The sequence below is a fragment of the Lissotriton helveticus genome, chromosome 11, assembly GCF_964261635.1.
Source record: "Lissotriton helveticus chromosome 11, aLisHel1.1, whole genome shotgun sequence".
Lineage (NCBI taxonomy): Eukaryota > Metazoa > Chordata > Amphibia > Caudata > Salamandridae > Lissotriton > Lissotriton helveticus.
Genome location: NC_136072.1, coordinates 603,786,046 through 603,810,397, shown reverse-complemented (window position 1 = coordinate 603,810,397; position 24,352 = coordinate 603,786,046). Strand labels below are relative to the sequence as shown.

General features: G+C 39.1%; 1 protein-coding gene across 1 annotated transcript in view; it reads right to left on the bottom strand.

Moving 5' to 3' along the window:
* The window catches only part of TRPC1 (transient receptor potential cation channel subfamily C member 1), a 391,431-nt gene that overhangs the window by 232,037 nt on the left and 135,042 nt on the right, over positions 1–24,352 (bottom strand). The window contains exon 3 of the mRNA XM_078666423.1: positions 5,067–5,168. Coding sequence (XP_078522549.1) covers positions 5,067–5,168 — 102 coding nt within the window. The remainder of the gene's footprint in view (positions 1–5,066; positions 5,169–24,352) is intronic.

Here is a 24,352-nt window from a genome sequence, read left to right as displayed (position 1 = left end):
CTGACCCTGAACCCTAAAAATACCCCTTTACCCAAAAACCCAAAACTGACCCTGAACCCTAAAAATACCCCTTAACCCCAAAACTGAAAACTGACCCTGAACCCAAAAAATACCCCTTTACCCAAAAACTGAAAACGGACCCTGACCCCTAAAAATACCCCTTTACCCAAAAACTAAAAACTGACCCTGAACCCAAAAAATACCCCTTTACCCAAAAACTGAAAACTGACCCTGAACCCTAAAAATACCCCTTTACCCAAAAACTGAAAACTGACCCTGAACCCAAAAATACCCCTTTACCCAAAAACTGAAAACTGACCCTGAACCCCAAAAATACCCCTTTACCCAAAAACTGAAAACTGACCCTGAACTCTAAAAATACCCCTTTACCCAAAAACCCAAAACTGACCCTGAACCCTAAAAATACCCCTTTACCCAAAAACTGAAAACTGACCCTGAACCCTAAAAATACCCCTTTACCCAAAAACCCAAAACTGACCTTGAACCCTAAAAATACCCCTTAACCCAAAAACTGAAAACTGACCCTGAACCCAAAAAATACCCCTTTACCCAAAAACTGAAAACTGACCCTGAACCCTAAAAATACCCCTTTACCCAAAAACTGAAAACTGACCCTGAACCCAAAAATACCCCTTTACCCAAAAACTGAAAACTGACCCTGAACCCCAAAAATACCCCTTTACCCAAAAACTGAAAACTGACCCTGAACCCTAAAAATACCCCTTTACCCAAAAACCCAAAACTGACCCTGAACCCTAAAAATACCCCTTTACCCAAAAACTGAAAACTGACCCTGAACCCTAAAAATACCCCTTTACCCAAAAACCCAAAACTGACCCTGAACCCTAAAATATCCCCTTAACCCAAAAACTGAAAACTGACCCTGAACCCAAAAAATACCCCTTTACCCAAAAACTGAAAACGGACCCTGACCCCTAAAAATACCCCTTTACCCAAAAACAAAAAACTGACCCTGAACCCAAAAAATACCCCTTTACCCAAAAACTAAAAACTGACCCTGAACCCTAAAAATACCCTTTACCCAAAAACTGAAAACTGACCCTGAACCCAAAAAATACCCCTTTACCCAAAAACTGAAAACTGACCCTGAACTCAAAAAATACCCCTTTACCCAAAAACTGAAAACTGTCCCTGAACCCAAGAAATACCCCTTTACCCAAAAACTGAAAACTTACCCTGAACCCAAGAAATACCCCTTTACCCAAAAACTGAAAAATGACCCTGAACCCAAAAACTACACCTTTACCCAAAAACTGTAAACTAACCCTGAACCCAATAAATACCCCTTTACCCAAAAACTGAAAACTGACCATGAACCCTAAAAATACCCCATTAACCAAGAACTGAAAACTGACCCTGAACTCTAACAATACTCCTTTACCCAAAAATAATTATTATTATGTAATTACAAATTAATTATTAATTAACAATAACAATAAAGTTAATATATTAGCACATTAGCTGTAAAGAAATAAATTTAATTATTAATATTATTTTTTCCAAATTAATTTACAATAAGTAAAAAATATATATTAAACTAAATGAAGCTAATTAATATAATTAACTAATTTATATTAATTAATTACCAATTAATTATTATTTAAAAATATTTAGAAATGTATATTAATTAATTAACTAATTAATAATAATTAATTAACAATTATTTATTATTTAAAAATATATACAAAATTATATTAATTAATTAACTAGTTATTATTAATTAATTACCAATTAATTATTATTATTTAATTACCAATTATTTATTATTTAAAATTATGTCCAAAATTATATTAATTAATTAACTAATTAATAATAATTAATTACCAATTATTAATTTTGTGCAATTATGTAAGATATTATATTAATTAATTAACTAATTAATATTAATTATTTACCAATTAATTATTAAGAATTTTTTTTTACAAATATATATTAATTTATTAATTATTTTTAAATTACTTCCCACCCTTATCCCCTATAAACCCAATAACCCGCTCCTAAAACTATATATGTTATTTTAAAATATTTTTATATTAAATATATTGTAATTTTTTAATATAGACCTTTTTATCAAATTTTTATTTACAATTATTATATTTTTTCCTACACTATTTATTTTTTCCATTACTACACGATATTTTGTATTGTCGATATTTTGTCATACGATAATATTTTTTTCGATATTTCTACTTACTTACCTATTACGATATTTTTGTATCCGATATATTTGCTTCCCAATATTTTTTACCTTCGATATTTTAACTTCGATATTTTGTCTTTCCGATATTTTATTTTCGATATTTTGTCTGTGTACCAGTACTACTAATGGCTAGAACTGCTCTGGCTCTTTCCGGATCAGCTGGTGCCAGCAGCAAGTCGGCTGCACAGCATGCTGAATTTTGACAGTGTTGTCAGTATTGAGAGGGGGAGTCTGGGAAACTCATGGAGTGTGAGGAATGCAAGAAGCCTAGGGAGGCAGTGCTCACCCCGATTATAGTTCTCATTTGTGCAGCTAGAGATGCTGTTAAATCACAGTATTAAGCTACTAAAACCTAGTAGCGGCTTGTGCAGGTAAGAGCGGTGAGGCCGGGGTGGGTGAATTTCGAAAGATGCAGACAAGGGTAAATTAATTATTTATTTATTTTTCCTCGTCGTCGTCTGTCGAAATCCCCCCCACCGGCCCTACTGCTCTTACATGCATGAGCTGCTGCTGCTACAACCACTGAAACAACACTGAAGACGTCCAGTTTGGCTTCCTTGGGAGCACACAGTTGTTTTTAGACTTTCAAACTTTTGTCCCACACATCAGGTTTGGCTTGGTTTATCTTTTTTTAATTCTGTCTTGTACTGGTTTTAGCTTAATAGAGTAAAAAAACAGCCTAACAGGCTGGTAAATGGTTTCTGCAAAAGCACAGCAGGAAACCATCCTTTATCTTGATACTAGTGTTTCCTCATTTTAGCAATTTTCCTTGAACAATCATTCTTCTCAAATAAAGGGATTTGCTGGAGGCTAAGAATCCCTGCCGCTTAGATCCAGCAATGCAAGAGGACTTGGCAAGTATAGCTGATCAAATTTACACCCTGCGGTGCTTACATTAAGAATGTTTCTGGAATAAAAGACATTTATAATTGGTTCCAAAGATATTGGACTATACAATCCCAAAGTATATTAGTGTGGTTTTATCGACAACACCCCACATTCCTCTGGAGAAGGTGACTTTGGACCCATTAGGCAATTTTCAGGAATTATTGCACTGCTGTAGAGCAGGCCTACTGGACTTGGATTCGGTAATGTGCAAAAACCTGACACTAGATATATATAACAAACACGCACATATATTTATTCTAACTCTTAGTGGGGAAATAAATTGAGACACCTAGCAAAACATAACTAGCTAATGTCACGCCATTGCAGAAGGAATGGTCATGCCTTCTAAATCACAAGTGAATGATATAGAGCAAACAGCAAATCAACAGAAAAAACACCAGAGTGACTCTTTTTAAGTTCCAGTCTAGTAGTTTATACTAACATTTCCCATGCATTCTCCTCTGCAAGAATTTAAACCATTTTAATCCAATCTTGGATTCCACGCAGGATAAAAAGCCTGACACTCCCCCTCAGCCATTGTGTGTTGTAGGTGCCAATTACAGATTGACAACACACATGAATCAGCCATTACTTGAATGAACATGTCAGTCTTGAGGAAAGGCATTTAAAGTACCGAAACTTGGTAGTGTCTGTCTGTTATGCTGGCACACACTGTAATAAACGTCCATCCCAAACTACCAGGGATTTACGCTTGTTTGAAATATGGATACATTCAGCATACAAATGTGCTTGCCTTAAGGAGTACTTTTATTGCAACGCATGGCTGGACAAACATTCTCCACAGCTCTCAGCACAGCCTACATACCACACTTTCATTTTTTTTAAAACATGCTGCACAGCGGCACTACTTGCTGTACAACATGGCTGCTATGACGCAGCCAACGTTGACCACGTCTTGGGGCTTTTTAAAAATCTTTAAGCCATTGTGCAAAGCAACACGCGCTGCTGTGTAACATGTCTAACAAAACATTGACAAAACTTAATGTCCAGTTAGTGCACAATATATTGCCTTTCTCAATAAACAAGTCATAACACTTTTACGATGTTTTATTAACTTATATTGCACGACTGCTCACCAAACAAAAAAATTACAACAACAAATATGTATTATTAATCACATAGGCAAAACCTAATGCATTTACCCATGCTTGTTGTTAGTTTAGTAGCTGATTTTAATGTATGCTAACAATAACTATATTAATGCACTGCATCTTCAGGCTATTTAATCAACACTGTTGCTTTTTTAAACAAAAAAAAACAATTGCTGTTTGCTGGCATTGGAAGGGCATGTGACTGCACTTTTGTTACCTCTAGGATGCTGGTCAAACTACAACACTGATGATACAAACTCAAAGGATGTCAGGGAGGAATATTTCCGTTATCTTGAGTACAGGAGAGACACATTAGGCGGTCTAATTTAGAAGTGACAAGGTGCAGTCTTGCAATCTCCAAACACCGGCATGCCTGCCCGGCATGCCTGCCTCCTCGCTCTGACTGCCAAAGAACAAGGAAAGACACCTTATCTTGAGCAGATTGCTATGGACCTCTGCTTCAACCAGCTCTTTAGTAACCAAGACCCCCTACACTCCTATTGTCTCTTCGTCCACCACTACCCTTGTCCGCTGTTTGGTGATTTCAAGTGACAAAATCAACACAGACCCGCATCCACTACCATAAAAGCCTTATTATAAACATGATACTGACCACCCCAGCTCATAGCTGGTAAATAGCTTGATGGGTGTCACAATGACACAGGTGAAATGAATGAGGCAAGAAGGTAAAGCAGGAATTCCCAGAGATGCGAAGTATATAATGATTACAATAAATTCCCCCAATCATGTCAAATGCTAAAATATATACATAGAAGAACATCATCACCGTCAACATCATGCAACTTGTTAGAAGTGATACTGACTACAATTGTTGGTCTTGTTGATCTCTTCGGTCTATGATTCAGAAGTATGTCAACAGCTCCCACAACTTCGGAGTCAATCGCCACAAGCAGCGCATCCGTGCACTATAGAAACACAAAGTTTAAAAATCTTGAGAAACAGAAGCAAGACATTAAGTGTTAAGACGGCACTACATATTGTGAAATGAACAACAAAGTCCATTGGTGCCAATGACAGTCAATTTTTCCTAAACTTCAAATAAAGAAGACCTATCTATAGACAGTGCTATTATTGTTACTAGCATACTAACAATGATAGAACAATGTTCTAACTACCACTGTGTGTTAGGAAATTACAGCTTGTCATGATCTTTTAACATGTACCCGGATCTAAAGTTTACCTACATTGTTGAAGAATGTTGCGCAACTCCGACGTATGGGTTCTACATCTAATGCCATTTTATAAAATTTCAATCTTCTTTTTCCGCATGTTGTAAAGTAGAGCTCACATAAAACCGTGTTTTCATGGTTCAAACAAGTTCATAGTAAATGTTACTTTACTGTATTTTATTTGTGAGGCAATACCTGCTGAAAGCAGGGCTTCCAGGTATCAGCGGCAAATTACAGTTTAATGGAGAGCACAATAATTTAGCTGGGAATCCAGATTGCTGTTCTGTACAAATCACAGATTATAAATGGATACAAACTTTCTTGACGATATGGGTTCTGGTACATTTCAGAATGCCTTCTTGTAGAAAAATGTCCCTCAAATATATCAGGTAGTTCTCCAATCCCAATTATTTTGACATACTGTCATTGAGAGTAGACGTTCTGGAAGATGAGCAAATCTTTTTTATCGGGTAAGATGTCCGACATTAACCTGGGATCACACCAAAAAGAGTCCCTATAAACAAGACAGGTTACTTCAATGTTAATGAATTGACATGCTGGATATTACAGATCCCCAGAGGATGGGTCACCAAATGCATTTATGTGCATCCTCATGCAGATATCAGTGGAAGTTATGGAAGTGATCTCTACCTTTTCAAAAGTGTGAAGCTCCTTAACTAGACTCCCTCACATTGACACAAATCTGGATATCGCAGAGTGATGTTTTGCATCAAATAAATATTTGTAAAAATGAAGATTACCTCAAAAGCTGTGGTAATATTATCTCTTTTATTCAACATATATGATGATTCCCAATTGGTCACTTGCCTCAGCTATATTAATGTGCTCTATCAATCTTTTTCTTGGCAAAGTTTTCTCATGTGCTCTAATGTCTATAGTTGGGCCACTATAAGTCCCCTATTGTTAGTCGATTCTTTTTTTCTTCTTTTGTGATTTTTATCCTTCTTGTGTTTTTGTTTCACCCCTTTCTTTATTAACTTTCTATTCCTCTGTGGACCACATGATAATCACTTTTGGGCTGTTTTCTTTTCTCCTGCCCTACGACATATGGGGCGTGTGGCAATTTTATGCCATGAGTCCATTAACAATAAAGTGAAGTCGAAGTCACAGGAGCATAATGTGGAGAGATGATAGGTTTTCAATGCAGTGATCAGTAAAACCCCATTATCTACCCTGGATATTTATAATCCCTTTCCAAATGATCACAACACACTTAATTGCATTAAAGCAAAAGGTTTTATTGCTTTAAAGCTTAAAAGACAAAGAGTCAGTATTATTATCTTCTTTCCTGCCCCAGGACATTAAAAGTAGCATAGGGATTTTATGACATAAATCCCTAATATTGAATTGAAGTCACAGGAGCATCATGGGTTGGCTGACCATAAACGTGGTGGTCAACAATATCTTCCTATCTACCTTGAATATTTAATATTTAGGATTTTGCAATGAACAATCAATTTTTTAAAATGTATATAAGGATTAAGTAAACAGAATGATAATCTTATTCTAGCAGCGATTGTAATCACATATTATACCCTTTTCTAGATTATAACTCTTGCATTTAAAAATACCCCAGAAAGAACACAGAATGTTTTCCGGTCTTCCACTGAAACCAGAAAAGTTCTGATTCCTGAAGAATAAGTAATCCTGATTTCACAGAACACACATTTTTCGCACTGATTCATTGGTCTTAATCTTAGATTAAATTTGTACTGCTAAAAATGTAAGTACCAATCTAATAAATATATGAAATTGGTGCAATATAAATTTCTGCTAATGCTCCATTTATTACTACCCTTGATCCATTCTTAATTGTTTAAAAAGTTGGTACTGGAAAATTAATGATTCCCTGTTGTGTGGTATGGAATTTGTTTAGATATTTGCTGAATTTACCAATTAATAATTTTTGTATTGACAATCTTGTTTACACTTCTATCTTTAACAAATGTGAATATATACAGATCTTCTTCGAGAGGTTTCATAATTTCACACATAACCAAAATGAGAAAACATACTCTGAATGCCTTTTGTATATTTATCCAGGCAAATGTAATCCTTGGAGCGTATTTATAACACATGTAAATCTACTGGTGTTTTTTACAGGATTTAGATAAACTTGAACAATATAATTTGATAACTATTTATGCTTGTGGTATTTTGCTAACGGTTAAAGCCAAATATTATGGGGATCAAAAAAAAAGCTGGTAACAATTTAGATAATCACTTAGAAGTTAAGAACGACTACATTTTAATGCATTTTTGATGAAGGTAAAAACTCTACAACTGCTACTTTGTTTGGAAAATTCTTTGGAGATCTCTGTTCAGTAAAGCAACTGAATGGATATATTCAAAAAATTAAATATATTAATAGTCAAAATCAAATGGAATTATATTTTGCTTTTCCCTAAAGGACATAAACGAAGTTGTTACTTCTTTAAAACCATATACAACTCCTGGCCAATTGGCTTAATTTCTAGATAATTTACCATAACGCTAATATATTTATATCTTGATTATCTCAACTCCTTACTTCTTAATATCATCTAGAGAGACAAATGGGTCCTTTTTAGAAGTATCAATAACAGCAATTCATAAACAAGGTAAAAGTCAGGAATATGCAAGAAGAATAAAGTCATTAAATTTCTTAACATGGATCGCAAATATGTGCCACGGTTTTAGCTAATAGAATAGAATCATTTGTCCCTTGTATGCTTAAGCCAGATCAAGATAGATCAATCATGTTTTATTCAAAGACATGATACTGGCAGTATTTTGAGAGCCTTATAATATGTGTCCATTGTCAGCAAATACTTTAGATGCTGAAAAGACTATACTTTATAGTAACTGTCACTTTTTGTTCAAGTCTCTGCAATGGTTTTGTTTTGTCTCCAAATGTATTAGCATATTTAAATTGCTGTGTTATAATCCAAGATCTAATCTGTCAATGGAATGTTCTCCCACATTTCAATTTGCATCACAATACTCTGTAAGGTGTACCTTATCCCCCTTATTAGTTTCATTTGGCGTAGAAAACTTCTTTGAGGAAATTAGGAATAATCATCAGTCTATTGAAGGTCGTACAATTCTCTCTCTCTCTCTCTCTCTCTCTCTCTATATATATATATATATATATATATATATATATATATATATATATCCGAACCAACAAACTCCGGTTGTAAAAGAAGCCGACAGGCAGGGCGGTCTGTGGGCAGGGCACCGGCAGCCCTGTAAACTATCAAAGTCCAGCACTCCCCAACTCCGGAAGAAATACCACAGACACCTTGCAAGGATTGCAGGTAATTTATTCAAAATGTAATGCTGCACCGCAACGCGTTTCACCTTTCGGCTTGATCACGCTAAGGAAGCTCCGCAGTGTACACATTTAAATATTTCGTGATAAACATAAACATAGAAAAGGGACTCAAAACCACAGTGAAATCAGTATCAGTGAACCACTTACTAACTTGTTCCGCCATTTTGGCCTAGTCACAGTTAATGGTAAGTATATACAATCTATGGTCGTACACCCTATTTACAGTGCAAATATTACTTTGTGCACGCATTTCGCAGTGATGTTTTGCCTACTAGTAAAGCAGTGTCGATCAAAGTGTTTCCAATCAACCTCTTTGTAAACATGAAATCTGTATGAATATAGATATATAGCCGCCCAAGTGGGCCATCATTATTCAAAGATAACTGAAAAACTGCGCTGCATGCAAATCAAGTTAATCTAGATAAACATGGAAAGTCTCGCCCCAGTGGGCATGAGCATCAAAGAAAGAAGGGTATACTGAACAGTTTGGCTGTGCCGGTCAAAATCCAATTGGCGTGTCCCACCTTCACCAAAAATGTGCCATCACCTAAAAACAATAAAATATCATACAGTCACAAAAGCATATATACAGGTTACTAAAAAACAATTCAGAAAACGGCTGCAGACAAAAATAGAGCACACTTGGATAAAACCCATTAGTATAAATGGCCACTCCAGAAACAGATCCATTACTACCTCTCATATCACTAGCCAGTGACACTGATTCTTGACACTATATACATATCTAACATATATTACAAGTGTTACAAATTGTTCAGATCAAAAAGAGCGCTAAGTCATAATTGTTTAACTCGATTCTTAACGTAGATGAATTGACAATTCCTCACTCGAGTTCAAACCCTGTGGCATCATCGTTTCCATGTCGATGATGTATTTGGACTCTAGTTTACGGAGTGCCAATCTACGGTTTCCACCACGTATGTTGATTGGGATTTCATCAATCACAACCATTCTTAGTAATTTTTCATTTTGGAAGTGTTGTTCATAAAAGTGGCGTGCAACCGGATACTGTCTGTTGTTATGTCTTATAGCTCTCATGTGTTCCAGCACACGATGTTTGGCACATTTGATGGTACTTCCTATGTATGCTCTATTGCAAGGACACAACAGTGCATACACGCAATACATGGTGTTACAATTTAACTTTTTTCTGATTGTAAGTTTCTTCCTAGTGCCTGCAATAGATAGAACTTTACAGTCCACACTGTTGCTGCAGGCCTTACATTTCCTACACCTAGTAAAGCCTATTGTGACAGGTCTCGGTTTTCTAGAACTGCCCTTTATCAGGTTAGGACTTAGCTCATCCCGTAGGGAGTTGCTTTTTTGAAAAGTGATCTGAGGTTTGACACTCAGGTGTTTCTCCAAATGTGTGTCAGTCAGTAACACGTGCCAATGCTTGTGTAGGATTTTGCGCACTTGTGAAGCCCCACCTGAATACTTGGTAATGAATCGTAAGGTGTTCTTTTCACTGGCCTCAATTTCGGGATGGAGTAATTTAGTTCTTTGCATGGTGTCAACTTTGGCACATGCTTCCTGGATATTCTTAGGACTATATCCCCGTTCCAGAAACCGACCAATCATGGTCTGTTTTTCCAGCTGGTAATTGTCATCCGAGCTACAATTACGTCTTGCACGTAACAGTTCTCCATAAGGGATACTGTGTATCAATTGTTTGGGATGTGAGCTGGCAGCATTAAGGATACTGTTACCCGCCGTGCTCTTGCGGAACAATTTTGTTTGCATGGTACAATCAACGATTTCCACTATCACATCCAGAAATTCAATTCTGGTTCTGCTCATGTGTTCAGTGAATTTTAGATTGTGATCGTTGTCATTTAAACGCTCCACAAAGGCACGTGCTGAATTCATATCCCCATCCCAAATTAAAAAAATGTCATCTATGTACCTCAGCCACAGGACACAGCGATCATGATTTTCCAAATGGGCGGCCACCCGCTCCTCCCACCAGCCCATCGCCAAATTGGCGTAGCTGGGGGCAAAGCAGGTGCCCATAGCTGTGCCCTGTGACTGATGATACACGTCCTCATCAAAAAGAAAAAAATTGTTCCGTAGGCAAAATTCCATCATCTGAAGGATCATTCTGGAGTGGGAGTGAAAAGCGATAGAGCGTCGCCTCAGATAGTGTTCCACCGCTTTTAATCCAAAGTCATGTCTTATGGATGTGTACAAACTGCACACATCCAGCGTGACCATGATGTAATTGGGTTCCCAATGTATGCCTTCAATAATTGTCAAAAAGTGGGTGGTGTCCTTGAGGTATGAGGGCAAGCTAACAACATAAGGTCTTAAATAGTGATCGATAAATCTAGATGTCATTTCAAGAAGGGACCCTATGGATGACACAATGGGTCTCCCTGGTGGATTAGTGGGGTCTTTGTGAACTTTAGGCAACAAGTAGAGAATGGGAATGCGTGGGTATGGACAATTCAAATAGTTATATTCCTCCCATTCTATGAGGCCCCGCGCTTGCCAATCACTAAGCATTTCACCATAGATTTTGTAAGATTCAGTTACTTGGGACATATCGGATATCTCATAGCACGTGATATCAGACAGTTGTCTGTGGCCTTCCCTCAAATATACATCTCTATCCAGAACCACAACATTCCCTCCCTTATCAGAGGGCCGAATAACAATTGAGGTATCCTCTTTCAATTTATCCAAGGCTTGCCACTGTACTAACGTTAAATTTTTGTCAGATCCAGGTGTTCTACAATATCGCATTCTTTTCAGATCCTTAAGTACCCCCCGCTCAAAAACATCTATAGCATCACATTCCACCAATGGAAGAAAAATCGATTTCGGTTTAAAACCGCTACAGGGGTTCTTGTCACCACTTAGATTGTATTGCAACAGGTCAACATCATCACTATTTACATCTCCCTGTGATGTCATTATATTTAACAAATCAACATCATCACTATTGAGATTACTATATGTTTCAGATTCTCGCATGTTGTCATTACCAGAATGGTGTTTGGTATCAAACCATTTTTTTAACTTAAGTTTACGGGAAAAATAAAACAAATCAATACGTGTTTGGGGAAAATTTAAATTGGAGGTAGGGCAAAAAGACAAACCTAGTCCCAGTAGCTCAGTCTCTTCCGATGTGAGTATTCGTTTTGACAAGTTCATCACCGTCATACTTGAGCCTTCTTGCCCCTTGTTACCATTCCCACTGGGGTTGCATCTTTTCTTACGTCTTGCTTTGGCTTGTTTGTTCCTCTGCTTCTGCCTCTGCCTCCTCGTCCACCTCCCCTCTGGAAGTTTGGACCTTGTTGTTGTGAGTGTTGTTCTGTCCTTCCCTGATATATCGCCTGAAACTGGTCTAAAAAATTCGGCATCTTCGTCTGCTTACTTGTAGCAGGTGTGGTTTTAGATGAGCTGTCTGAGATATTTCCATCCGAAACATCACTCTCAGAGATGGTAATGCTAACATCGCTCACAGCGAATTTCTTCAGCCCCCCTCCATTTTTCTCAAAAAGATGATCATATTTTTTATGAAAGGTAAGCGTGCGCCCAGATTCATAGTCCTTGTAGTCCCTCATGAACTTTCTTTGTTTTTTGGCAGTAATTTCAGCCTCTAAGGTCTCCAGGCGCTTGGTCAAAGTTGCCATAAAGCCGTCAATCGCCTCTTTGGTTGTTAACTTTTCCAATTCAAGGCTTACTTCTTCGATTGCCGCAAGCAGCTTCTTCCGATCTTTCAGGGCAAATTTCACGAGAATTTGCATCATCACCACTGAACATGCGTTGGAATTTTTTGACCAGTCCTCCAACATCTCGGGGTCTGGATCCTCATAAGTAGGGATTGTAAAAATTCTAAGTCCACGTGGTACTCGTGCTGCCTCTATATACCGCTGAAGGGACTCAGCTTCCCACCATTTAGCCAATTCCTTGCGGTAAAGTTTCTCCAGTTTTACTAAGAATGGTTGTGATTGATGAAATCCCAATCAACATACGTGGTGGAAACCGTAGATTGGCACTCCGTAAACTAGAGTCCAAATACATCATCGACATGGAAACGATGATGCCACAGGGTTTGAACTCGAGTGAGGAATTGTCAATTCATCTACGTTAAGAATCGAGTTAAACAATTATGACTTAGCGCTCTTTTTGATCTGAACAATTTGTAACACTTGTAATATATGTTAGATATGTATATAGTGTCAAGAATCAGTGTCACTGGCTAGTGATATGAGAGGTAGTAATGGATCTGTTTCTGGAGTGGCCATTTATACTAATGGGTTTTATCCAAGTGTGCTCTATTTTTGTCTGCAGCCGTTTTCTGAATTGTTTTTTAGTAACCTGTATATATGCTTTTGTGACTGTATGATATTTTATTGTTTTTAGGTGATGGCACATTTTTGGTGAAGGTGGGACACGCCAATTGGATTTTGACCGGCACAGCCAAACTGTTCAGTATACCCTTCTTTCTTTGATGCTCATGCCCACTGGGGCGAGACTTTCCATTTTTATCTAGATTAACTTGATTTGCATGCAGCGCAGTTTTTCAGTTATCTTTGAATAATGATGGCCCACTTGGGCGGCTATATATCTATATTCATACAGATTTCATGTTTACAAAGAGGTTGATTGGAAACACTTTGATCGACACTGCTTTACTAGTAGGCAAAACATCACTGCGAAATGCGTGCACAAAGTAATATTTGCACTGTAAATAGGGTGTACGACCATAGATTGTATATACTTACCATTAACTGTGACTAGGCCAAAATGGCGGAACAAGTTAGTAAGTGGTTCACTGATACTGATTTCACTGTGGTTTTGAGTCCCTTTTCTATGTTTATGTTTATCACGAAATATTTAAATGTGTACACTGCGGAGCTTCCTTAGCGTGATCAAGCCGAAAGGTGAAACGCGTTGCGGTGCAGCATTACATTTTGAATAAATTACCTGCAATCCTTGCAAGGTGTCTGTGGTATTTCTTCCGGAGTTGGGGAGTGCTGGACTTTGATATATATATATATATATATTTTTGAAACAAAGGAGGCGGCACAATCAGGAATCGATTTAAAGCCTTATTTATTACAAGACTTCACCCCACCAACGCGTTTCGGCCTCACTCGGCCTTGCTCACGGTTGGTTAGTCCCTCTACAGTGTTTGTATTTATACTAGCCCATTTGTAGCCATTTATGAGGCATTATGGGAGATGTAGTTTCTGTGCATTTTAGTGATTAAATTAAAGAAAAGAAAGACTTTGCATGCTTTTAAATTATAGCACTTTGGTAACAGTCAGTGTTCATGATAGTGGGTTCAGTACCCTTTGTCTTATCTTGATGTTTATTCTTTATCCGTTGTTCATCAAGATAAGACAAAGGGTACTGAACCCACTATCATGAACACTGACTGTTACCAAAGTGCTATAATTTAAAAGCATGCAAAGTCTTTCTTTTCTTTAATTTAATCACTAAAATGCACAGAAACTACATCTCCCATAATGCCTCATAAATGGCTACAAATGGGCTAGTATAAATACAAACACTGTAGAGGGACTAACCAACCGTGAGCAAGGCCGAGTGAGGCCGAAACGCGTTGGTGGGGTGAAGTCTTGTAATAAATAAGGCTTTAAATCGATTCCTGATTGTGCCGCCTCCTTTGTTTCAAAAATTACCTGGGTCAGGATCCGACCCCTGGGCAGAGCACACACTGCAGAGCGTGCCCACATGGCTATTGGATCTCTTTGGATGTTGATATATATATATATATATCACAAATGTTGCCTGTGTAAGAAGTGAGCCTCACGAAAGGATTTCCATTCAGCCACATTTATTTCAGGGGGCAAGCAGCGTGAGCGAAGACACAGCATACAACCAAATGTCTGTCCTGCCTGACGCGTTTCGTGCAATGAGCACTTCCTCATAGGCATAGGACTGTCAGGAAATTGCACGATGAATTTTTGGAACCACTTATCACCTGATGGAATCCCGCCCATGTGGGCGTGGCCACTCCAGTGGCCTGATGGTACTCGTGGTTCCAGTATTGCACCAGTGTGCTCAACGTAGCAGTTCCAATGTTCAAATTTACACCCCAGTGGGTTGTGCAGCAGGGCGCTCTCCCGCGCTGCTTCCATTGTTCCCCACAAAACCAGCATCCTCTCACCATTTGCAAAGGCGTCGGTTGGCGTCTCTGCTGGAGGGCTAACAGCCCCGGGGCCACACTTCGCGGCTCAGGCATGCCGCAAAAACACCACAAATGTTGCCTGTGTAAGAAGTGAGCCTCACGAAAGGATTTCCATTCAGCCACATTTATTTCAGGGAGCAAGCAGCGTGAGCGAAGACACAGCATACAACCAAATGTCTGTCCTGCCTGACGCGTTTCGTGCAATGAGCACTTCCTCATAGGCATAGGACTGTCAGGAAATTGCACGATGAATTTTTGGAACCACTTATCACCTGATGGAATCCCGCCCATGTGGGCGTGGCCACTCCAGTGGCCTGATGGTACTCGTGGTTCCAGTATTGCACCAGTGTGCTCAACGTAGCAGTTCCAATGTTCAAATTTACACCCCAGTGGGTTGTGCAGCAGGGCGCTCTCCCGCGCTGCTTCCATTGTTCCCCACAAAACCAGCATCCTCTCACCATTTGCAAAGGCGTCGGTTGGCGTCTCTGCTGGAGGGCTAACAGCCCCGGGGCCACACTTCGCGGCTCAGGCATGCCGCAAAAACACCACAAATGTTGCCTGTGTAAGAAGTGAGCCTCACGAAAGGATTTCCATTCAGCCACATTTATTTCAGGGAGCAAGCAGCGTGAGCGAAGACACAGCATACAACCAAATGTCTGTCCTGCCTGACGCGTTTCGTGCAATGAGCACTTCCTCATAGGCATAGGACTGTCAGGAAATTGCACGATGAATTTTTGGAACCACTTATCACCTGATGGAATCCCGCCCATGTGGGCGTGGCCACTCCAGTGGCCTGATGGTACTCGTGGTTCCAGTATTGCACCAGTGTGCTCAACGTAGCAGTTCCAATGATCAAATTTACTTTGTGTCCAGTGTCCATGAAGAAGTGTGCGAGAACACGAAACGCGTCGACTTGCTGGACTCCTATTGTGAAAGCCTAGCTGATGGTCTCTGATGCTTCTTGCAATAAATACTCTGGCTAATATTTACCTGTTTCGGTGGCTTTCTGCATACACAGGCAACTCTTTTGGGATTACTTGCGGCTTGCCTGAGCCGCGCTGAGAGCCCCGGTGCCGCCAGCACTCCAGCGACGACGCCACATGACGCCGCCGTTTTGGGAGATAGGAGCCGGCTGTTGCCAGATGAGGAAAAGCAAAATTGACTGGAGCCCGGTTTTCACGACCCACTGTGGCTTAATTTTTAGAAATTGCGGGGTAAAATCATGGCTCTCACTGAAGGAAGAGAGTGCACTACAAGGACCATCAGGCTTCGCAGAGGCCACACTCATTGGGGCGGTGGTTCATATATATCAAGTTGTGCCTTGAAATCGCCATGATTCTACTTCGTGTCCAGTGTCCATGAAGAAGTGTGCGAGAACACGAAACGCGTCGACTTGCTGGACTCCTATTGTGAAAGCCTAGCTGATGGTCTCTGATGCTTCTTGCAATAAATACTGTGGCTAATATTTACCTGTTTCGGTGGCTTTCTGCATACACAGGCAACTCTTTTGGGATTACTTGCGGTTTGCCTGAGCCGCGCTGAGAGCCCCGGTGCCGCCAGCACTCCAGCGACGACGTCACATGACGACGCCGTTTTGGGAGACAGGAGCCGGTTGTTGCCAGATGAGGAAAAGCAGAATTGACTGGAGCCCGGTTTTCACGACCCACTGTGGCTTAATTTTTAGAAATTGCGGGGTAAAATCATGGCTCTCACTGAAGGAAGACAGTGCACTACAAGGACCATCAGGCTTCGCAGAGGCCACACCCATTGGGGCGGTGGTTCATATATATCAAGTTGTGCCTTGAAATCGCCATGATTCTACTTCGTGTCCAGTGTCCATGAAGAAGTGTGCGAGAACACAAAACGCGTCGACTTGCTGGACTCCTATTGTGAAAGCCTAGCTGATGGTCTCTGATTCTTCTTGCAATAAATACTGTGGCTAAGATGTACCTGTTTCGGTGGCTTTCTGCATACACAGGCAACTCTTTTGGGATATATATATATATATATATATATATATATATATATATATATATATATGAGCAAACACATCCAACTGCCACAGAAACTCCATGGAAAGCAGGCACGGACACGAAGTAGCTTTGGATTCGGCATTTATTTCATAATGCAGGACGCCCTCAATCACGAGCACAGAGAGAGACGCGTTTCAGCCTTCAGGAGGCCTTTGTCAATCTAGTTTAGCACTACGTAGCTCTAAAGATTAATAGCCCATCCCACTCGCTCATTTAGTAAACATGAAAGACATACTATAGAGTATGGATTCCTATTGCAGTTTAAATACAGCATGCTTACACTTCCTAAAGCTCTTCATAAACATTAATGTAGGTAAAACGCAAAATACTAGTATAAAGTGCACAATGCCTTAACCAAGATTGCAAAGTTACCTAGAAAAGCAGGCAAAATGTATGATGAGGCATGCACAGTAATTGAAACACTGCTCAGTGGGATAAATCGGGGCACTTAAACTGATTAGCCAAACTAACATCCAGTGTTGCCAATTTATAATAAAATCATTACAAAATGTTTTTAAAAAACTGCTGCCGTACGTATTCGTAATATTCCTTAGTGACTGTCCATTGTCCCGATAGCTTGTATGAGCTTTTATCTATCCTGCAGCACTACGACATTTGACCTTGTCCAGGAAGGATAATTAATGTCTGCCGTATCATTATTTATAGCTAGTGCTGCCTAAGATCTCGAGACCAGTAAATATTTCCAGCGCATAGAATAGCCATTTAACACTGTTACACAAATGTCACATCAAAATTAACACGGGCACACGCTAGATCACTGCCTCATCATTGTCGGCAGATACTACTGCGTGAAGCCGTAGACCGGTAAACGATCTTCGCGCATGTGGTAACATCTTTTCATCATTGAAAAAATGTCGCCTCAAAGTTAATTCGAGTGTACACTGGAAATGCCATCGAAACTGCAAATCCCACAATGCAGCATAATAGTCTGTTAGACATAGGCAATATAAGTCTCCTGATGTTGTTGCACAGTCAGTCAAAGATGCGGTACACACCCGGGAAAGGACAGGTAATGTCTAAAGGACCAAAAGCGGCAAGCATGAAATATCTTAATGGGACAACCTCGAGATTGAGGGGGACCCATCTGCAAAAATAGATAACGCCATCACTACCTCACCGCATCGGCGTAGTAGCGTCTGCGGTGCCCAGTCACCAGTATGCACTTGTATTGCAGGCAAGGCTTTTCTTGTCGGTGAGGTACAGCTCCATGCTATATATACACTACATATATATGCACTCTCGGGTTCCACATTTGATTTCATTATGACCAAAAGACGCATTTCAATTCTGGAAATTAAAATTTAGATTTGAGATCATATCTCATTAAATGACTGAGTTCACCTGCCCATTGGACAGTAATTCATGGCCATTGAAAGTATAGCTTTTAACCTTTCACGTTCATTCTCACTATCACTGCACACTCAGCAAGCATACCAGCTCCTCAGTAATCTGGAGTCGCAGCACACCCGGGACACATTCGGTGTCACTGTGGTGGGCCCGATGATGAAGCATGACACCAACTAGGTTGGTGTGTGAGGGCTTCATGACCAAACCTGAGGGTTTGCCAACAGATGTACCTCCTGAGTCTCACTAACACAACCTAGCTAGTCCTATATTGATATTTCTACATTGAAAGTACACAACATTTCTTCTTCACTATTTCAATTACATGTCCACCATTACAGTAGGTATAATAAAGCACTAGTTGATCCCTTAAGCGCTTTTGCAGCCACAAATTGATGATTCCCAGTAAATGCTGAGAAAGCACAAATTGAAGAAATAACACACTGTGAACTAGCCTGCACTCTGCCATCATGTATGAACAGTTTTATCCTTAACAGCGGCCCTCGTCCCGCCACTTTTCTCCGCACATACCTGGTTCACTGCACTCTACCCCACTCTGCTCTGCATCACTCTACTCTGCACTGCAGCTCTCTACACCACTGTACTCTGCACCACTGTACTCTACGCCCATGCACTCTGCAACACTCCACTCTCAAAGACTGCACTCTCCACTACTGAACTCAATGCCATTCTACTCTGCACCTCAGAATTCTATGACACTGCCTCTACCCCACTGCACTCTACTATGCACCACTCAACTCTACGCCACTCTACTGCACTCTACGCCAATGCACTTTATGCCACTACACTCTACGCCACTCTACTCTGCATCAGTCCACTCTATACCACTCTAATCTATTCTGCACCACTCCACTCTACACCACCCTACTCTATATCACTGCACTCTACGTTACTCAACTCTACACCTCTGTACTCTACCCTGCACTAATCTTTAATTGAAATGACCATTACATTCGCACAGACATACACTTCGCTGATGGAAGTATACAGCACACAAATGATGTTTTAAAATGTCATCACCTAGTGCATTCATTTGTTTTGATTGTGTCAAAATATTTGCTTCCACCACATTTCAAAATTACTTGAAATTGTGCTTCATTTATGCTGTCTTAATTGTGTTGTGCGCTAGAAAAGAAATACCATTATATGTCCAGCACACCCCCAGAGCCAGCATGATTGTCACATACATTCTCTCACTTTGAAGTCAGAGAAACAAAAGTAAACACCAATCTCCCTAGAGGACAGAGCCTGACATGTGACCTCTGTCTTTGAATGCACAGCAAATGTGACAAGAAAAGAACAAGATTTAAAGGCCTGTTTGCAGACACCCAGTACTAGTGGAAGAATACAGTAAAGCTTGGGTACTGGAAGGGAACGAACACAAGCTGGACTGCCTAAAACAAATAAAGTCAGCAAATAGAAAGCAAGCGAATGTGAGTTACAAACCACAATGCCAATGGTAAACAATGGGTGGAATGCATTCCCATTTAAGCTTTCTGAATGTCCCCGAGATGTTGTTAGCCAGCTGCACTATCTGGTAGTCTTCGACCTAAAAAGGGAGATAGGTCCCAAGGCAGTTGTTATGAATTGCAAGAGTATCAAGCCTTTATTGATTACCCTTTTAAATGGTTTATATCAAGATAAGGATGCAAGGGTTAGATGCAGAACTAATGGGAAGTGCACAGATAAAATAGTGTTGACAGGAGTACGATGGGTGTGTTTTAGACCCTGTTTTATTTAATTTTTTATATCAATTGGTTGGATAAGGTTTTAATTAGGAAAGCGAAACATTGACCACAGCTAGAGAACATCCCAGTGCCAGTTTTAACTTACGTAGATGATTCTGTCCTCTTGTCCAGGACAGAATAGAAATACAATCTTTACTGGACGGATTTGCCTTTTATATGAATTAACTAGATTTGAATATCACCCATTAAGTCATTTGTTATGACCTGTGGCCTGAAATCAACTAAGATTAGAAATCATCGCAACAAGGTAATATAAAGCTGGGGACAGTTACTAATTTTTCTTATTTGGGTGTCCTATTCTCTGCATCTGTAGACTGGAGACATTTGCCAACGGAGAAAACACAACTGTTTGTAAATTCTATTGAAGCAGTGCATAGATTTGCTGTGAGGTTGGAGGATAGTCCACTAAAGGTTTTTTTAGAGATATATCAGGCCAATTGTATTTCAGTAGGGTCATTCTGGGCTGGAGTCTGGGGTTACACGAATTCAGAGGCCCTTCAGAGAATTGAAAATGATTTTAATTGCCAGCATTGGTCATTGCCGAAATCTTGCTTGAATGCCATTTGCCACGCTGAAGTGAGTTTTACTTACATTTCTGATTTTATTAAAAGCCGCCCAGTTTTCTTATGGGTGTCTATATGGGTGAAGAATGAAACAGCTTTATTAAAGCTGTTGTTAAGGAATGCTTGTCCCTAGATAAAATGCAAGGGTGTAGAGAAACACCCGCTATGTCAGCTTACGCGAGGATACTACTGTAGCAGGTTAAATTATTTTATGGCTCTTCTTAGCATTTAACTTTGACTGGCAGGTCATTGCAAGTCAGAAGTTAAAGCTAAACAATTAATTATGCAAGAATAAACTGTGATAAGGGGGAGGACCCAAAGAAAACCTAAAAGCAGCCTAAAAGGGTGACATAGAGACAGACAAACTATTAAAATGACAAAGAAAAAGTTAGAGGCCAATGGAGTGAGACAGCTCAAAGGAAAGCAAGTAAAATGCAAATAATGAAGGAAAAAAGGAAGAATGAAGAAAAAAGGGTGTAAATGGACCCAGGAAAGAAGGAAAAAAGGTGTAAAAGAAGAAAAGGTAGAAGAGAAAGAATGAAGGGTGGAAAGGAAAAACAAACGATATAGGAAAGAAAAAAGAAAGGAAGAAAGAAAGTAGGAAAAAAGAAAAATTATATGAAAGAACAACAAAGAAGTGAGATGAATGGATGGGCGATTGAAGGAAAGAAGAGAAAGACAGAATTAACAAATTGAAGGAATACAACAAGAAAAGATGCAAAGACAGTGTGTAAAAATGCCAGGATCAATATAACAATAAAAGGATAGAAAAAAGCATAGAAAGCTAGAAAAAAGGACTGATAGAATGAGAAAAGAATGGCCAGAAGAAAAGAAAGATGGAAAGAAAGAATAAAATACACACAAAAGCAAAAAAAAAGAGGATGGAAAGAAGGAAATAAAGAAGCATAAAAAGAAAGAAGATGGAAAGAATGAATGAGACAAATAGGTCAATAAAAGTAAGTGTGTAGTTTTTGGCCAAATTATTTTAAAAGCATGCTATAATAGTCATAATTTTGAATCATTTTCTGCAAATTTGCACAGGGATACAATTCCCATGACACTTCATATGAAGGGTTGGGATTGGTGACGTTACTCGTGCATTTATTGCTATATAAGGGTTAAAGTGGGGGGTATTTTATTATTCTGGCTACTCTCTTTGGTAAAATGACCGAATGGCTCTAGTATGTTGAGCAACCCTTGATAGGTTGAGGACCCCTGAGTTACGTGAGCATCCGGAATATATTTATAGCACAATCAATTGAAAAGTGAAGTGCACGTTTTTTGGGTTTTTCAATGTCTGAGCGACGAGCTAATGAGAAAACATATTTGTTGTCATGCCCGTCTGATGTTATTGAACCGTATTATTTGCTTTTTGTTCGAAACAAAAAATATTAATTCTATCTGACGCGTTTGAGGCTGAATATTTCACATTTCTTATTTATATTTCCGATGATAAGAACCTGATTTGAAAATCTCCTGGCTTGCCCTTGTGATAATATTACGAATCAAAGCGCTTCGCACCTTACGCTATTTTACACATTATAGAAAAAAAAACTGCAGCATCGATGTATTAGTCCTTTAATTAACGCTGCAAATATTAGTTGTTAGAATTCTGCAACGTGTTTTACTTATTTATTTTTCATCAACTTCCCGAGAAAGCATATTTTTGTATGGTCATCAGTTCTAATTGTGTAGCACTGCAAATTAGGACAATCTATGGAAGCGATAATTGGCACACTTGTACTTGATTCGTGTGATTCTCTAAATGTGATTAATTAATTCTTTTAACTCCTCTGGGAAGAGCCAAAGCAAATTCTATGTATATGTTTAAGGACTGATAACAATAGGTCTTGAGATAGCTGCGCAGGCAAGCCAAGCATAAAAAATAGGTTCTCTTTTAATCAGTGGTGTAATATTATGACGTCACCTACATGTACAAATAGGCTACTTTATTCCAAAAGTCCCACAGCAGTGCAGCTGTGTGACTTATATTGACAATATATTTGAACAGATACAAATGTATTAAACGTACTAGTGTCAAGCTTTATTCAACAGCCCATTCTGGTTCTAAGCTTGTCATAGTAGTTTTACAAGTCAAGACTTTTATTTTACCAGAAATAAACTGCTTCATTATAGACACTATTGTGTCTACTCGTTGGGCTTTTGAATTTTAATTATTCATATAACTAGGATGCTCTGCCCAGATATGCAATTTGCTGTCCTCTTGATCAACACGCATTTACAATGCAATAGGTCTCGCAGTGACATTATTTTGAGCTATTGACATTGTAAATGTCATTGTTTTTTTGCTTTGTATTTTTTGTGTGAAATATAAATAAAATGCATTGTAATTTTAAATGGCAATAGCTAAAAAAATTGTAAATGTGAAACTTATTGCATTGCATGTACACTAGTGTGAGCTATTGGCATTGTAGTTGGTACTTTCCTTTATTAATGTGATTGTTTTTTAACAACATATATATATAATGCATTTCCAATGCTAATAGCATATACTAATGTTAATGTGATACTTGTTTTATTTCTTAGATGGTGAGAGCTACTTTCATTTTAATTACAATGCTTTTAATGTATGTGTTTTTAAAACCCTCAAGGTGTGCCTTAATATGCAGACCTTGGTACACTGGCAGTAAAGCCGAGAAACATTGATAATGTGTATATTTGTAATGGTAGTTTTGGCAATTATCAGCCACACTATATAGTGTTATTTGGATGGGCATTTATTTTTTATATTATTAAGAACACAGTTTATGGTTTAGATTCCTTAAGCTTTTCTGGTTCATACACATTAAATAGACACATTAAAAACAAACGCACCCATAATACAACCAGAATGTAATTTTCTGTAGCCATCACACATAGCTGCCAAGGTTTCAGATTCCTGTGAGTGACCTTTTTATAATTTCAGTATAATTATGAGTGACATTTCTACAACTATGAGTGACACTTTTTGGCAAGCAAAATCAAGCAATGAAGATGAGGGAAACATAATTATCAGAAATTACACCCATTTGCGCAACAAGATTGTCTGAATCGTGTTCAAACACACGTACTTAAGCTAAACGAGCGTGGTCAGCAGGTTTCTTGCCCGGCTGGTGAGATCACTGTTGTATAAGGCGACTCGCATAGTTGCTGTAACTAGCAAACAAACCACAACCTAAAATGAGTTGTGCGCTAACGTAGTAGCTGAAAGAACCGAGCAGAGCAGACAGTGACTGCGGTGCACAGTTCTAGTCAGTACAGGGTCAGGCAGCTCAATTAGATCGCTGACGCTGCAATTTCTTTTTATTATAAATGCAGCTATTAGCAACTACTATTATACTGACTCTGGCACACTTGCTTCTTTTAAGGGCAGTGAGCCAGCGCCATGGCAATACGCCATACAGGCATTTTGAGTGCGTGCAACCGGCCATGTCCTCGGGGAGTCGGGTATTTGCCTAATTCCAAATGTATCACCTGCCCCTTTCTTCGTTCCTCCCTGACACACACTTACTGACCACTCACAGGACCAACACAGACAAATGGGGAAAGGTGAAAAAAATTGTGGTTCACTCAGGGCACAGTTTCACCCATGGTCCACACAAGTACCTGCATTGATCGTGGCAAGAGAGGCGCACTGGGCAGTTAAATTGGAGTGCCGGGCCCGTGGAA